This window comes from Xenopus laevis, chromosome 8L (genome assembly GCF_017654675.1).
Source record: "Xenopus laevis strain J_2021 chromosome 8L, Xenopus_laevis_v10.1, whole genome shotgun sequence".
NCBI lineage: Eukaryota > Metazoa > Chordata > Amphibia > Anura > Pipidae > Xenopus > Xenopus laevis.
The window spans coordinates 84,979,225-84,995,258 of NC_054385.1; the positions used below are offsets into that span (position 1 = coordinate 84,979,225).

Here is a 16,034-nt window from a genome sequence, read left to right on the forward strand (position 1 = left end):
TTGCGAAACTGCTGCAAAAATTCTAAAAATTTTGGACGTGCGTTGGAAAAGTCGCTCACATCAAGACCATTGCATGTCAACATTATTCAAATGCCCATTAACTTAAATGCCGCCATCAAAATTGACACGAGTGTCAGAATTGATGCGGGCGTCAGAATTTACGTGGGCATCTAAATTTGTGTTTTGCTAAGGGGCCCATTTAATTAATTAATTAATTAACCCTCAATATTCGACCATCGAAGTTAAATCCTTCAACTTCGAATATCGAAGTCGAAGGATTTACCGATTTTGAACGATCGAACGATTCCAAGGATTTGAATTCATCGATCTTTGATGATTTTCCTTCAATCACAAATTGCTAGGAAAGCCTATGGGGACCTTCCCCATAGGCTAACATTGGTGCTCTGTAGGTTTTAGCTGGCGAAGTAGGTGGTCAAAGTTTTTTTTAAAGAGACAGTACTTTGACAATCGAATGGTCGAATAGTCGAACGATTTTTAGTTCGAATGGTTCGATTCAAAGTCGTAGTTGAAGGTCGAAGTAGCCAAAAAAAAACTTCGAAATTCGAAGTTTTTTTCCTTCTAATCCTTCACTCTAGCTAAGTAAATGTGCCCCTACTTGTTCGCCATTTTGTGAATTTCACTGGAAATTTGCAAATTTCTTGTTGAAGCAAAGCAGGACAAATTTGCCCATCACTAAAGATGAGTAAAAAAAGAATGATACATTTGTAGCTACATTTGTAGCTACTACAGAGTAGTTGTTCTTTTAGAAGGGGTCAGTGACCCGAATTTGAAATCTGGAAAGAGCAATAATAAAAAGGCACATCACTAAAAAACTACAGAAAAATAAATCATGAATTCCAATTGTAAAGTTACTTAGAATCAGCCATTCTATAACATACTAAAAGTTAACTTAAAGGTGAACTACCCCTTTAAATTGTCCATAAACCATGATATTTTCAACTTGAATTATTTTAACTTGGAAAATTATGTTCTAACTGTGTTCTATAACCATAAGTTCTTAAACTATAATTGAGCTTTGTTTTATTTCTCATGCTTTCTTACTTGTAGGTTTGTTTGTATTCTTTTCAATTATACTGTATATGTGTCCATTATGTAATCCTCATTTTATACATGAATCATTATATAGAAATCATATACTTAATATCCAGATATTCAGCAGAAGTGGGAACAACAATCTGCATGTAACATTAATGAAAAGATTTTTTCAGAACTGAAATATATATTGCAGGTCATGTTGCACTGAATGTAAGTAAAAGTGATGGGCAAAAAGGTGCAATGTTATCCTAATGAATGTATTAATTGTCTGCCACAAGCTATCAGGCTCTCCTCTTCCTTCCAGACTTCAAATCCTCCCTAAAGACTCACCTGTTTAGAAAAACATATTCAATGCATCGTGAGTGCAAAGAACTGAGCTCATCAGAAATCACCAATGGTTTTCACCATCCTTATGGTTAAAATGTTTTCTAACCCTTGTTGCAGGGACCTCTAATCTCGTTTTTATTCTGGAACCCCTGTTTGTTATAATTGAATGTAAAGCGCTGTGTAACTTACTGGTGCTATATAAATAAGTGAGGACTATGAAAGGGTTGAAAATGACTGCATGTTTAGAATTGACAACCTTTATCAAAATTTGTTTTGATTAATAGTCTCCATTAGCAGGTCCATGTCAATCACAGATGGCAATGATTTTAATGCCTTTAACTATTGCATTTTATATTAGGTACAAAATCTATCCACACAGGGTGCTTAGTGGGAGTTAAGCTCCTATACCATAAATGAACAGAGCGTTGACAGCTGTTACTTCTATTTATAATGGAAGCCACACAGTTCATAAATGAAACATATCTTGAAAACGCTGCTCCAAGCCATACAAAACATAGATTTTCATTGTTTTTTAGATTAAGTATTTTAAATTAAAATATAACATGGCAACTCTAAGTTGCGTATCCCTTAGATTAAGGTCTATCTATCATCTATCTATTTTAAGCAATTCTAACTCTCCAAATGAGAGGTGTCTTTGGATATGGCATCCTATGGTGCTCTTACGTATCACTGGGCCTATTTCTCTAAAGCAGTGTGCATAAAAAAGATCTTTTATCACTTTTAAAAGCATTTGTGCACAAAAAAAGTGGGTGGATAGAGTGTATGCTAAATTATTTTTGTGCACAATTGTCTTAAAATTTGTGTGTGGCAAGTGTAAAGCTTAACTGTAACATTGGTGCCAAGGTATGGGCAATAGACACCATATGCAAATTCCAGGGGCAAAGTGAAAAAAATAAACACTTTGCTCCTGTATTTGCACTTTGCACCATGACCCACCATTGTAAATTCGCCCTTCTCATATTTTTCTTATGCGTCTCAATAACTTTTCTTAATGAGAAGCAACTACGTGGTTGACAGGTCTTGAGCAAATTAGATTTATTCTTTTATTTACAATTTGCCAGTAGAACTACAGTTTATTACATTCAATGGTTTCCTTCAGTGAATGCTGAAGGGCTAAATAGCTTTTACTGTTCTAAGAAACCAAAATGCACTTTGCTGAGTTATTCAACTGAACTATTATATGTTTTGAAAACAATAGATGTTCTTACAGGCATATTTAATACAGTAAATAAAAGATGCTTAATTGAATAGGTAGTTTAGATAAAACATTTGACCATTGTAGGAACTGTTAATGCAAGGTTAGGAAGGCATGATAGCTGTATATACCGTGAATATGCTGAATTGTTTCTTTCTAGACAAATTGTTTCTTTCTAGACAAATGTTCTGTATATTATTATCTTGTGTTCTATAATCTGTACTCTATGCTACCCTAGAACTTAACATCATTTTTTAAACATGAAAACAACTGGAAAGTTTTTAGTCAGTATGCTATTGGAATACGTTTATCCAATCTTATGCAGTGTTCCATTTTATTTTGCGTAGATCAACTGCTGAAAAACTGCCAAAGCAATAAATGTAATTTGCATTTAAACACATATAAAATTGTTTTATGGCCTTGCCATTTCTTAAGGAAAATGTGAAAATTCTCAACTAAAAGCTTATGCCAGTAGCATACACAACCCAATTGCAGATGATATTATTATAGAGGACTAGGGTAATTCTCAGTTCTGCATTAATGCACTTGTTTCTTCTCTCATTAATGAATGCATAACTTATCAGGATAATCATACTGTGTAGTGATTAATACAACATGGGATGCTCTGTTATAAACCAAAACTCACATCCTTTTTTTTATATCGTAATAACATTACAAAATATTCAGTATTACAGGTTAAACATATTTAATACAGAGAATACTATAAAATGTGGCTGCCATTCAAATACTCAAATAAATCAGATTTAATGGCGCAGCATGATAAAAGTTACATTACTAACCTGCTGTGCTTCTTCCACCAACTGGCAGATGTTATTTTAGTTCTATATTAAAATTAATTTCCAATTTAAATCAAATTTTATTACAATAAAGAAATGTCCTATTGAACATATTAAAATATTTTCTAGATATCTAATCATTTTCCATCAAAGCTGATCCATTTAATCAAAAACATTTATTTTACTGGACATAAAATATATGAAAATAAGCAAGTAATGAGAAATTGAATGTACATTATTGTTACAATTATTAGTAGCACTTTCAAGGTAATATAGTGGATATTAAAACTAGAACCAAGACTAACTGGCAGTAGTTAACACTGATGCCTTGCACCGAAGAGGTCCTTGGTTCCAGCCAGCTCACTGTAGATCATGCAAAATATATCGGTTAAAACAGAGCACCATTACAATACCTAGAGAATAGTCATTAAAAGAAACCAATGGTTTGCATACAACATTTCTTTGGGTGGCCTGGCAGATTTACTGTAACCATCCTGTCTTTGTTCTGGGCCAGTAAAGCTATGTTTGGAAAATACAAGCATAGCTTTTTCTGTCTCAGAACAAAGATAGATAAGACAATGGGCCAACTATGCATCCATACGTGAACTACTCTGTGTAGTGAGTACCAGCAGTTTACTGAGCGGCTCACTGAGTTTCTTGAAGTAGAATAAGTAGTAGAGTCCCAAGTATGGGATCTGTTATTCAGAAATCAGTTATCCAAAAATCTCCAAATTACACAAATTAATCCTTTTTCCCGGTAGTACTAAAATAGTACATTGTACTTGATTCTAACCAAGCTATATGAATCCTTGGTGGCAAAACCTTATTTGGTTTATTTAATTTTTAAATGATTTTTTGTAGGTCGGGTGATTTAAATTATTGAAAGATCCCTTTTCTGGAGAACCACAGGTCCAAAGCTTTGCAGATAATAGATATGATACCTGTATATGATTATGAAAAAGATAACTTGAGTATTATGTTCTATTCTACTGAGGCTTAAGTATTGTTATTAAAGTAAAATATTAAAAAAATGGTGTCCTTCAGTGGGTTCTGATCTCCCAAAATAATGTCCTGCTATGGTTCTAATTAAAAGAAAAAAATGGCAATTGGCATGTCTGCATTTGCAGTTTTATGATATACCTAAAACAGTTAGGCTAAAATATCTATCCTATCTTGTGCCTTAAATAAAATACTTTTATATTACTAATCCTGTCAGTCACATATGTTTTTGATAAAACTTATTGTGGATTCACATTGCCAAATGCTGTATGATGAATATACAAAGTTCAAGGTTATAATACACCGTTATTTTACCTTTATTGATAGGCAGGTCTACAACGCTGGTGGGAACGGGAAATTTCTGTCAATGGAATCATTAAGAAAGGCGAGTTAATGACAAATAATCTTACTGAGCTGGTGAGACCAGAGCCCTATGAAGTTCGTCTTACACCTATAAATAGATTTGGAGAAGGTGACTCAGCTATACGGATAATTAAATATAGTGGTAAGTAGAGGTAATTTTCAGCACTACACTGATGGCATAAAGAAGACATTTCATTTTATTAAAATTTCTGGGCCATACTAGGTCAGCATTTCTCCAGTTAATCTAATTTTAATGCACTATAGCAACCATGGATAAAAATGAATCCTAGCATTTTATTTTGTTCATCTTTTACTCATAACATTATAAAAATACATTTATATAAATTTACGATATTTGCATCTTCACATTGTAACTATAATATAGATGAAAAAATGATTTAAAAAGAGATTTATTTTTGATTGTATTTTTTTTTTAAACAAAGATAACCAAAATGTGAATGCCTCAGTCTATATTATTATCTCAGTAATATTATTCTGTATGATATAGTCATAGACAAATTTATTTTTAACAACAACAAATATACAAATATTTTAAAATGATGGGCATCACTGAAAATTTAAAGCAGTGATCTCACTGTTGGAAAGTGATCTCACTGTTGGAAAGTTAATATTTAAGTACCTACTATTTCCCATTTCTATAGCCTTCACTTATAAGTATAAGAGACAGCTAAATGGATGCCCAGCCAGATTTTATTACTCATTAAAGCCTTGTTTCTGTTACATATGCCCTTGAAAATATTACATTATTCTATCATGCTTCATATCTTAAAATGTTCTGACTGTATAAGCTGTACTTGCACTGGTCATTCACCTGTTTCTGGACTGGCTGATATATTGGCACCACCAATACTTACGCCTCCAAATAGTAATGGCTAAATCATTGGGGTACAGAAAAAAATATTACATTCGGGATGCTTATCAAGACAAACTAAACTGCAGGTAGTTTGCAAGGGGAGACATAATAATCAGATTTTCGCTAGAATTCCTTTAATTGAATCAAGTCTTGAAAATTGCCAGAACTCTATTTCAACATTAAGGGGCCTATTTAGTATTCTGTGTAAAAAATTGTCACACATTGGCAGCCATTGCCACGTCAAATTCATTCAGGTTTTATACTGAATGTTCTCAACCATGTGGCTTGCCTAAGATACCAATATTCTCAGGCTGACTGTCTCCAACCTTCCTTTTCATTTTCCATTGCAGTCTTATAATTGTATAATCCTTTTAGAGCAAGCTTGTAATGAGGGCAAATATCTCCTGTGCCTTACCCGTTATTAACTCTTGATGCACCACCAACCTTTTGTGTGGGGGAAAGCCTTCATTGAAGCACATGATGCAGAGAGTTGTAATCAAACATGTTCTCTTTATTGTCATGGCCTTCAGTTAAGCAGCAGCACATTCACAGGGCTTAATCTCCCAGCCTTTTGCAGAACATTGCCTTTAACAGCACACTGCCAGGGGGGGACACATGCTTGCAGAGACTCCTCTTGGGCCCTGGCCAGCTTAATCTGGATCTAGCCTTTCCTCTTAAACCCTGGCTGGTGGGATTTCTGCAGAGAACACTATGTCCAAGTTGGGGCCATAGCTTCCCATGCTAAAAACCTACAGTACACATTATGTAGGCTCAGTACCTCTTCCAGTAGGTGACTGCTGCAGTGTCCTCTGCTTGTCTTGCTTCCCATGATGCATCTCTAAAAAATAATTTCCTGAAACCTTCCATTATATAATCTACTATTCTTCACCCACTGGGGACTTTCCCTCACAACTGTTATCCTCTAGCTACCCTTAATAGCCAACCTAAACATACTGTATGTATTAAAGGAACAGTTTATATACTATCTGCTTTGTAACTTGAGCCTTTTCTCCTTTGAATGGCTGCCCCCGTTGCTACACAGCAGCTTATTTATTAAAAACAATAGTAGTGTTTCTGAAGCAAACACAACAGTTTTACTAGTGCAGGGCAACACTGTATTATATTTTTATCACATGAAAACAATTGAATTTTTTGTTGTTTCTGGTCCTTTAACCATTACTTAAACATTTATATTAAACCATTAACAATTAACATTTTACCCTATTACGAGCTAGTCAGGGATATCGACTAATATCCCAGTGGTATGAACATGACATTCTTTTCAGTTTGTACAGAAAGTTACAAGTAATTAATGATCCCATAGCATTAACGAGAACAATATTTTAAGATTTCTCATAATCTGCCCAGATTGGTATTATACAACTATGTCAACATATTCATTCACCTATTCTAAAAACAATTTTGCTGAAAAATATTTGATTATGGGAAAAATTCAGTATATATCATTAGTGATGGGCGAATTTATTCGCCAGGCGCGAATTCGCGGCGAATTTGCGCGATTCGCGGCAGGCGAATAAATTCGCGAAACGCCCGCGAAAATTCGCCGAAAAAATTCGCCGGCGTCAAAATTTTTTTTCGAAAAAACAGACGCCGGCGTCAAAAACGGGCGCCGGCGTCGGAAAAACGGGCGCCGGCGTCAAAAACGGGCGTCGGCGTCAAAAACGAGACGCCAGCGCCGTTTCGCGAATTTTTCGCCGTTTCGCGAAATTCGCGAATTTTTCGGCGAAGCGAAACGGCGCAAATTCGCCCATCACTATATATCATGTATATAACACAGGCATTTCTCCTACTCTACCGATTACTGTAGGACTGTAGGATTGCAGTAGGATTGACTTCCAGTAGAGTTAGTTGTATAAGTGTGATTGACTTGTACAAAGTGCTTGGTCGCCATTATATGCAATGACATCCCCATTGCTGTGAGTCAGCTCAGACCGTAGGAACAAAATACTGACAAACGCAGCATTGTCACATTCTAAATTGGATTGCTATCATTAGATGGATGTAGCCTGGGATGTGTTCTACATGCTCCACTAGATATTGTATATCCATTTGGTAATATAATCTTGGGGTAACACAGATAGTATTAATGTCTAATGTGTTTTCTCTCTCTGTCTTTCTTTCTTTATGCAGCTCCAATAAATCCACATTTACGTAAGTAGTTAAAAACATTATCTTCATATAAGAATTATGCTTAGTGTGTTTGTGATTTGCTTCTAGATCTAATTGAAAGGTATAGGCAAAAAACAGACCCCTCCCCACAAAATAAATCCTCAGGGGGGGCCCAGCATCCATGATCAAATGAGTGCACCACATCCCTGTACCCTCCAGCCCTAGTTGGTCGCCCACCACTTGCATGTTTGTGGCAGGCACTATTAAGGGGGAAAACTGTACAGCCACGGGGGCTACTGAGTTACACTTTTATTCAGAACTTTAATTATTTTGACTTATATTTTTGACTGTATTTTACATTATTAAATATCTATGAAAAATAGCAGTTAAAGCTCAAAAAAAGATATTTGCAACTGGCAACCGAGCTACTATGCTAAATTATCATCTCCATACTCATTTGATGCCTGTGCTTCTATTTGTCATCAGTCCTTGAGCATGAGAGAATTGCATTAATATGAGAGATATTTCTCAAGTAGAAACAATCTCTTCACATACCATTTTAAGGAGATAAATTAGTAACACTTGTAAGATCTCTTTAATCAAAGTGGTTTAGGTGTAGAAAGCCAGTCTGCCATGCTGATTTCACAGAACCCCATAACTCTAATTTTTCCAGAAACAATCAGTAACTATAGGGCATGATAGAGGCCAAAGGGGCAAATCATTAAGGGAAGTTTGTAACTTTAAGAACACCATTAGGGAAGACTCCACAAATTGTGATAATGCATTGATCCAGAAGATTTTAAAAAGCACTCTCTCTTTTATTTTGCAAATGACCCCCATTTTTACATTCAGTCACTCTTCATTGCAAAGGTAAAACTTAAGCCCAACATTGCCTTGCACTCTGTAAAGACCCCTAATAAATGTGTTATTAAATAATACTTAAAATGTTTAATTATTATTATGTTTATATATATTTAGTGGGTGCATTTGTGGATGCACAGATACCAGTTCAGTTGTTGCCAAAAAGGACATGTTTTTTCCTTTGAAAGGATTAAACGTTATTTATTTATTTATGGCATATATTTACCGTTTTAACTTCATGAGACAATAGTTCACTTTTAAAAAAAACTGTAACAGGTTTTAAATTAAAATGATAATTATGCTAATAACAGCATTATGAGCTACTAGTATCACTGCACTAATTGGTTAACAGTGTGACGTATTTCATATGTATTGTTTCATAAACTACCAATTACCCATTACATATCTGCATGACATATTGCTTCATTTAGGAGTTATTTCTTGAGAAGAAGTGGATATGAGCCTGCAGGCAAATGTATGAAATTTTCTGACCAGATCTTTTTGTCTGAGAACAAAAGTTCATACCTTGCCCTTTCTAGCTATTTTATGTATTTCCTTACTTTTGAAAATTAGCACAATTTCTCTTCCAGAAAAAGTTCACTTTAATATGAACAATTTTGTCTGGAACTTTTCAACACCCTATATACATAAATTGACTTTAACATTTTCAGGCTAAAGGTTCATTTGTCTGCTGTGAAATGTTGATAAGTAATCTAAGCACTCAACATAATATTTACAGTAACTAGCAAATTAAGAACAACAAAAAATAAATGTAAAATTCCATAATAAAAAAAAAATCTTTCTATAAATCAGTCAATAATGTTATTAAAACCGATTAAAACATTTCTTGTAGATATATTTAAAGGGGAATTGCCACTCAGGAAAAACAATATCACTAAAATCTCATTTATAGGCCGAGTAGATAGTAGGTGGTAAAAATATATTATAATTATATGCTTCTATATGATTACAATGTAGGGTTTTGAGATTAGAGAACAAAGAGACATAAAAAAACTAACATTTTAAAAAAAAAAATGTGCCACAGAATTGTCTAGAATTTTAATGCAAAAGACCACAGCAAAGGAGATAAGATAATGGAAAACAATGTTGGTAATACCTAATATTTGTAGCTATTTAAGTGGGTGTTTTGCAAAATGAATACTACAAAACCTTTGAGACATATCATTCCATTTAATTGCCTTCAGTCTAGACCTCAATGAAATCTCTGATCAAAAAATAGTGAAGGGCAACATCACCAGGATCCTATTGGAACCAAGCGAAATCGTCCATAAACAGAATTATGATATTAAACAAAATAACCCAGCTGTAGCCAGAATTATTTTAAAGTAATTACCTCTGAAATCTATATTTCAGTATAGCCATTGGCTTTCTGTGTGCAATTTAAGTGACAAGTAGGGATGAGCAAAGTTTCGCCACAAAAATGATGCCCATAAACTTCAATGGGTGAAAAAATGTTGTGCATCAAAAAATGTTGTTGCCCAAAGACAATGGGTCAGATTTGCCCATCACTAGTGACAAGGTTCAAGGTTTAATTTGGCTGCATAATATACTAACACATATACCTCATCACGTGAAAACTCATGGAAGAGATTTAATTTGAGGTGCAATTCAATTCAGAAAAACGTATCTCACTGTTTATCACGAGAAATCTCTGTTGAAGTTAAGGGGAAAAAAAACTGGAACTGAATTCGGAGAAAGTTTTTTCTTCTCGATTTGAATCTTGTCCATTAGTTTTCACATGATAAACCATGAAATAACTTTCTCTCATTGAACTGAATCCCTGTCAGCACTGAACATTCTACAATCATTTGAATCAGGATCAGATATGAATCAGAATAATCAGTGCCCAACCCCCATTTTTTAATGGTACTTTAAACCTATGTATTTTTATTTCTTGGGGGGGGGGGTAGGAATAGCACCATACATAGTTCACAGCAGATACTGTATGTTCTGGATTGCATGTAGTTCTGTAAATATGGTGTGTTGAACAGTAGCTGTCAAAAGCAGAGGCAATTTCGGGCAACTTCAGAAAATTAAGCGCTCCAAGTGCCATCCTGCCAGCGATTTAGATTCTAGCTGGTGGGAAGGCAGTTTGGGGAGATTAGTCGCCCAAAGAATAGCGGATTTGTCGCCGGGCGACTAAATCTCCCCGAATCTCCACGTGTGTATCTGCCCTAAGAAGGCACACAACCACACAAAATACAAAATGAAGACCAGTTTGTAAGGTGTTTTTTATCAACTGTTTTATTTTACTTACATAATTGCTGTTTATTAATGATTTTCAGAAGAAAAGGGAGAGTTTTTTCTTTTGCTATTGGTCCTATAATGACCTATTCAGTATAATACCTTGGGGCACTGACACTTTGAATTTCCTTGCAAAGGTTACAGACTTAAGATTCAATTTAGTTCTTTCTGTTTTTTGGGCTCAAAGAACTAACATGAATTTCTGTGCTGACTCTAGGGTTTCATGCATGAATACTAAAGTTTAATGAGAGAATGTATTTCAAGTCATTCAAAAATATGCGCAATGTGAACAATTCTTCCATTTTGCAGTTTTATTCTTTGCAAATATTTAATACAGGATTTTGAAACTAATCTGCCATAGGAAAAACAACTGTGCTTTTTATATATGCACCAATTCTCAATATGTACAAAACTTAAATGTTATGTGCTATTACAGTTTGCAGGGTAATTACTGTATAATGAACACTATTGCAATGAGAAAATATTTTTTTTAAATGTATTTTTGGAAATTTTCAGCCCATTTAAGCATTTACTTTGCATTTCAATCTGCTGTACATCTCTTTTTCTTGATATCCATATGTTGTATGAAGCTGTTATACTAGGAAAGTGTTCTAGCCATTCAATTTATGTAGGTATACGAAAAACAGTGGGTAGAACCCCATCTATTGGAAAATAGTTGAAAAAAGCAACAATGGGCATTGCTTGATAAAATTGGATATAGGCATTTCATAATTGTTACCACTGATGTTTGTGTTTACAAGAAATTCAGAAGTATCTGAATATATTATATAAGAACAAAAAAAAGGTAATATTCAAGCGAAAAATGTCATGGTGGTGTGATGGTATATCATTGTCTTATATATATATATATATATATATATATATATATATATATATATATATATATATATATATATATATATCTATATATATATATATATATATATATATATATATATATATATATAGATATATATATATAGATATATATAGATATATATAGCATCACCCTTAATGACGTTTAATTTGCGTCAATGCCCAGTGACATAAATCACATTAACTATGTATATTACCCACACTAAATATTGAGCTATCAATTAATTATACCCCTATATCCCACTTCACAGTTAATCATTATCATGATTTTAAAAAAGGTTAAAAGGTTTAAAAACAAAGCAAGATTGTGACACATTTGTTTCATCAAGTTGTTATTGTTCTAAGTGTTAATAAGGGGCAAATTCATCAAGGGTCGAATATTCGACTGGGGAATGAAAATCCTTCGACTTCGAATATCGAAGTCGAAGGATTTTGCGCAAATACTTCGATCGAACGATCGAAGGAATAATCGTTCGATCGAACGATTAAATCCTTCGAATCGTACGATTCGAAGGATTTTAATCCAACGATCGAAGGATTATCCTTCGACCAAAAAAAGTTAGGCAAGCCTATGGGGACCTTCCCCATAGGCTAACATTGGGTTCGGTAGCTTTTAGGTGGCGAACTAGGGGGTCGAAGTTTTTTCTTAAAGAGACAGTACTTCGACTATCGAATGGTCGAATAGTCGAACGATTTTTAGTTCGAATCCTTCGAGTCGAAGTCGTAGTCGAAGGTCGAAGTAGCCCATTCGATGGTCGAAGTAGCCCAAAAAATACTTCGAAATTCGAAGTTTTTTTTCTTCTATTCCTTCACAGTTAATGAATTGGCCCTTAAGTGTCTTAGTTTGAGGAAGTTCCTAGAGTGAAAGCAAGAAATGAGCCTCCCCTTTGACCCAATACCTATTCTTCATTACCATATATAGCGTCTACCCAGGTCTCTTATACCCGCAGCCCTTTGTAATATGGCTACTCCTCACCGCTTACTGACTGTGTTCCCTCAAGACTGTCCTGTGACTACACTTCGGACTAGTACTTGGGACCAAAACTCGGGCACTCACATCACACAAAATAAGATCACCCTCAATACTTATTTCTTACTATACTAATAAGGTGTTCACGAAAATCACGTGAGTATCTCCCCGTGGACTATATGTACTTGTCTCCAAGAAATAAATAAAATAAAATAAGGAGTATTTGAGGGTGATCTTATTTTCACAAATTTTATTAATTCTTATTTTGTGTGATGCGAGTGCCCGAGTTTTGGAGGAGCCTTGGAGGAGGCCGAAACGTTGGTCATAAACTTTAAATAAATCAATATTTATTATTTTTTAAGTCCTGAGAGTGCAGCTCATCACCTGTTTTCTCTGTGGATTCTCTGACTCTGCACCCAGGCACATTAAACGCTGTTGTCGAGAGTGCCGGCATCTTTGTGTATCAAATATATATATATATATATATATATATTTATTTATTTTTAATTCCAAAGAGATCCACACTCACAGGTCTTTTTCAAATTAAATAAAATATTTTATTGCATTTTTTTGAAAAAGACCTGTGAGTGCGGATCTCTTTGGAATTAAAATGGATAAAGTCATTGACTCTGTACCCAGACACGTGAACCATTTTTCGAGAGTATATATATATATATATATATATATATATATATATATATATATATATATATATATATATATATATATATATATATATATATATACTGTATATATTACTAGAAGTCTGTGTCACAGTTCTGTTGAACTTCAACTGCTGGTCTCAAGGTATATCTATATTTAGAGTCTTAGAAATGCTTTTAACACAGCTGGAGCTTGTAATCTAATATTATAAGGAATCTGTTCTGATATAGCTAAGTTGGTAAGACATATACTGACATGCTTACTTAAGGCAACAGTGCCTGAGAAACTGTATTTGTTTGCTGCTGTAAGAATGAAATATATACCTCATAGAAATCAATGTTTGTTAGACCAAGGACAATGGGGATGGGGTTGGGGGCAGGGAATCATAGATTAGTGCATATCACAAGTAACTTTCTCTTTTTAATCAGTGATTTATTACATTTATTGATTTATGAGCTACTTAGTAACGCTATCAACAGATTTTAAGACAGGTATTCAGTGGCTCTTATCTTCAATACTGTTCAATAGGACTAATCTATCACAGTGTCATCCTTTTGAGCATTGTGTTACAATATAACATCTTTAGTTTGGGGAGATATATTTTATAAATGAGTGAATCAATATATAAATATTAAATATATATAATATCAAATATGTAATTAACAGATGGAACATATGGTATTACTGCAACAGCATTCCTCAGTGTGGTGCAAGTCATTTGTTTTATCTCTAACACTTGGCTTAATTATGGCATCTACATAATTTAAGCATTTGACAAGACATAGTTCCTTTGAATGGCCAGAATTAATTTTATCCTAATATTGTAAAAAAATGCTGCTGGAAAAATCATAGATGGGCTATGATATACAGTATATTAAGAAGTTCTTGCAATACAAATAACTACACATAAGTGTAATACATATCATTGCATTTGAGTGATTCCTGAAATATTTTGGTGAAAGGATTTGACCAATTAGGATACATTATTTCACTGTTACTAAATTTTGGTACTGTTTTCTATATGGATTTAACAATTGTAGTGTTAAAAGTTGCATGTATGAATTCCTTTAAATTTCAGTTAATTACTCTGCTTTTTTTAAAAAAAATTCAAGTTTATTGAAAAGATTTATAATAAACATAAAAAGGTGGAACTTACATTCCAAGAAAAGAGGGGGAAGAAAATAATGCAAGAACTACAGGGTATGTTAGCGATACATGCATCCGTGTAATAAAACAAAGTTCAATTGTATTAATATTGAATCACTTGAAGTCAAAGATTCTAAGACTCTGAAGCTTTTATGAAGTTATTACATTCAAGATTGTAGTTGTAAACTTGCCAGTTTCAATAACTAGCTAAGATGTTTATAATCCAGTAATAGGAAGCCATAAGCACAGGGTCAAATATCATCATTTGCCACCGAAACAGAGACATCTAGGTGTTCTTATAAACTTTAAGGGGTGATACCATACATCTAAGCCTATTAAAGTATTCATAAAATGTGAGGAATTGACTCCTAGTGGGTATACGTTTTCTACAGATTTGCGATTTCTACCTGTCATGGTAGTCACTGGTCATGTGGTGGGGATTGTGAAGAAGAAAATTCTTCCAGCCAAAAACATTATTCTGGAGTCCCATGCTTACAACTTTTATTTCTATAATCACCTGAAGCGATTGACAAAATTCTGCCTGCAGAAAAGGACACATCCAATCTGAATGACTTTGGATGGAAATCCATTAATTGTTCTTGTAGTAGATTTTTAGTTCTCATTGCATGTAGAACCAAGAAAAGTATGTTATTTTCAGAGCTTATTAAGCCTAAATTATTTAGGTGACCTATTTCCATTAATGACATGTAGCCACCTCAGAGCCTAATTGCTCAAAAAACAATCACAGTGGTTCATCTTTAAATGCACATTCTACACTTGTACTGCATTTTTTGTCTTTAAAGAAGGGTGATTGTGTAGCTGCATATTAATGATGCCTGAAACAATGAAATGTAATTGAATTTGAAAGTAATTGGCTAATGGGGATGAAATACATGCTAGTAATTGAAATCTCAGCCTAAATTGCACACTCTTGTGCACACCTAGACTTTCTAGACTAACAATAAGCCTTGATGTGGCAAAAGGCAATTTTCTTTTTATATTTTTTTCCAATTTTTCATGTATTTCTGAAAGAAGAACTGAATAGTATTTTTAAAAAAATCCATAATAACAGTAGTTATAAGCTACAGTGGCAATATGTATATATAAATATATATTGATTCTACCCAGTAGTGGGAGTATCTGAAATGTCAGCTCTACAGCTCTATATAGAAAAAATATTAAAAGTATTAAGAAAAATTCAATGTAGTCCTTGAAGCCCAGAAGAAACAAGAAGTAATCTTTTTTGTTTATGGTGCCTATTGACTTTAGAAGGCTAAACGGTGACTAGTCCTCCAAATCCTGTATATGGATCTATCATTAATCATTGTAAATCCTCTATTGTTAAATGGTACAAATTTAAAGATAATTAAGGATAGAGGATAATTTACCTGAAGACCAGGGAAAGTGATACTATATTTTAGGTCTTCAAATTACATTTTAAATCCATAACCTATTTATTTTAGGCATTTAATGCCATATAACTTCAAAAGC

General features: G+C 33.8%; 1 protein-coding gene across 2 annotated transcripts in view; it reads left to right on the forward strand.

The window, feature by feature from the left end:
* The window catches only part of LOC108698967 (MAM domain-containing glycosylphosphatidylinositol anchor protein 2), a 345,565-nt gene that overhangs the window by 301,931 nt on the left and 27,600 nt on the right, over nt 1-16,034 (forward strand). For both annotated transcript variants that reach the window (XM_041573045.1, XM_041573044.1), the window contains exons 11-12: nt 4,723-4,900; nt 7,784-7,804. In XM_041573045.1, the coding sequence (XP_041428979.1) occupies nt 4,723-4,900; nt 7,784-7,804 (199 nt within the window). The remainder of the gene's footprint in view (nt 1-4,722; nt 4,901-7,783; nt 7,805-16,034) is intronic.